Consider the following 2,390-nt stretch of genomic DNA (forward strand, 5'->3'; position numbering starts at 1 on the left):
AAAGAAAGAAAGAAAAGAAAAAGCACCCACAATGCCAAATGAAAGTTAACTACATTCTATATTTTGTCGTAATTTGTTTTCCATTACTTTTTATATTCACATTTATTTTACATATTTAAATAAATCTGCATGTATAGCTTTGTGTCCCACTTTTTTTGTTTTTTACTTAACATTGTAACCATTTTACTATGTCACTAAAAATTAAAAATTTTTGATAGCTGTATCATGTTAAACTCTTGCAAATATTTTCTCTCATTCAGTGGGCTGTATTTTTACTCTGTATGGATATACTGTAATTTACTTAACCATTCTCTAATGTTGCACAAACAATTTATTTACAATATTTTTCTATTAAAAAACAACTGAAATTAACATCTTATGGTCTGGATTTCCCATATAAAAGAATTAGAAGCAGAATTACTAGATCAAAGGACTTGCAGCAATTCCTTGTCTGCAATGACTTGCAGACAATTCCACAGTCTTCTGCTCAAATGCAAACATCCCTGGGCACATATCATGTCTTAGCCATCTTAACATTCACTGGCTACTACTACCTTGAGATACACCATTTTAATGTGATTTTGGTGCAGATAACAAGATACGATGCTAGGAAGGACCAGTAAGGGCTAGAGACTCAGGGTCTGTTTATTAAAGATAAAGGTAGGGAAGAGAAGATGAGAAAACAAGCAGAGGAAAGTTTGACATGAAGAATAACCCTGTGTAGAGCAAGGGAATACCATGTGGGCATTGAGCACACGGGGAAGAAGAGGAAATAGGAAAGTGTGGAGACATAATGAAGATACACTTGACAGTTCAAGCATTTTGTCTATTCGTCGCCCCTGGTTACACTCTGTAAATACTTACTGCTGGCCAGGCGCAGTGGCTCACGCCTGTAATTCCAGCACTTTGGGAGACCAAGGTGGGCGGATCACCTGAGATCAGGAGTTCCAGACCACCCTGGCCAACACGGTAAAACCCTGTCTCTACTATAAATACAAAAATTAGCCATGCATGGTGGTTGGCGCCTGTAGTCCTAGCTACTTGGGAGGCTGAGGCAGGAGAATAGCTTGAACCCGGGAGGTGGAGGCTGCAGTGAGACGAGATTGCACCACTGCACTCCAGCATGGGGAACAGAGTGAGACTCTGTCTCAAAAAATAAAATAAAATAAAGTTATAAAAAAATCCTTAATGCTAGCTGTGCAGATTCTTTGGCCAGGTAGGTAAGGCAGCTTGACCAGTGATGTGAGCTTTAGGCTTCTCGAGTGAATGTGAATATGAATTGCTGAATGTCATCTAAAATTTTCGTGACGGTCTTCCCACTCAACTTGATAGTTACCATCAAAATGTAAACAAAATGCTAAGAACTTTATCATTAAATTTTTGCCCACTTACACCATTCCAAAGGGACTTGCAGTCTGGAGTTAAGAACAGAAAATTCTCTTTGGAACAATTCGTTTGCACGATTGAGTAGGTAATTAGAAAGTTCCATCCAGCCACCACCTGAAACAATTTCAGATTGCATATTTAAAGGGCGGTTTAAACATTATTCGCTGTGGGATATGAATGTTATGAGGAGGTTAGAAAACTGTGTGGCAATATAAAAAGTGCTCAAGAAATATAAATTATTATTATTACTAGGCAAAAAAATGCTGAATAAACATTGAGCACCTTAACACTCACATCTCTCACACAAACACACACACTATACACACACACACACACACCACTAGCCATCTGAAAATGACAAGCAATATATATATTTTGCTATTTTTCAGCCAGGTTTGGAACATGGATTTCTTTAAGTAAATCCTAACAATGGTTCCCCTGCCAGGCTGCAGAGAGAAATGTTTACTGAATTTCATTAAAATAATAATGCCCTTCTAGATGGATAAAGAAAACTTTGGAGGGGAGTGGTCTTTACTGCTGGGTCCTCAGGCTCCCAGGTTACCAAGTAGTAAGATTTCTCCTACTTTAGTCTGGGCCTCTCCCACCCTGATAGCTCTATATGGACATCATTGAGTAAAGCATGCTCACATGAAAGCAAGTTGTAAGGTTTATTAAATGCAGAGAATGTTGCTGACCAAAGGGAATCACTCATAATAAGAGACTGAAATATAAGCGACCCAGTCAACTATCAGAAAAGTCTGGGTGGGCCAGGCCTGGTGGCTCATGCCTGTGATCCTAGCACTTTGGGAGACCGAGACAGGCGGATCACCTGAGGTCAGGAGTTCAAGACCAGCCTGGCCAACTTGGGGAAACCTTGTCTCTACCGAAAATACAAAAATTAGCCGAGTGTGGTGGCGGGTGCCTGTAAGCCCAGCTATTCGGGAGGCTGAGGCAGGAGATCTCTTAAACTTGGGAGGTGGAGGTTGCAGTGAACTGAGATAACA

General features: G+C 40.0%; 1 protein-coding gene across 3 annotated transcripts in view; it reads right to left on the reverse strand.

Annotated features, from left to right (window-relative positions):
• The window catches only part of KNG1 (kininogen 1), a 26,746-nt gene that overhangs the window by 16,212 nt on the left and 8,144 nt on the right, over nucleotides 1-2,390 (reverse strand). For 2 of the 3 annotated variants that reach the window (XM_011964367.1, XM_011964366.1), the window contains exon 5: nucleotides 1,393-1,500. The exons of the other annotated variant lie outside the window; for it this stretch is intronic. In XM_011964367.1, the coding sequence (XP_011819757.1) occupies nucleotides 1,393-1,500 (108 nt within the window). The remainder of the gene's footprint in view (nucleotides 1-1,392; nucleotides 1,501-2,390) is intronic. 3 annotated transcript variants of the gene reach the window in all.

This window comes from Mandrillus leucophaeus, unplaced genomic scaffold (assembly GCF_000951045.1).
Source record: "Mandrillus leucophaeus isolate KB7577 unplaced genomic scaffold, Mleu.le_1.0 Scaffold695, whole genome shotgun sequence".
In the NCBI taxonomy this organism is placed as follows: domain Eukaryota; kingdom Metazoa; phylum Chordata; class Mammalia; order Primates; family Cercopithecidae; genus Mandrillus; species Mandrillus leucophaeus.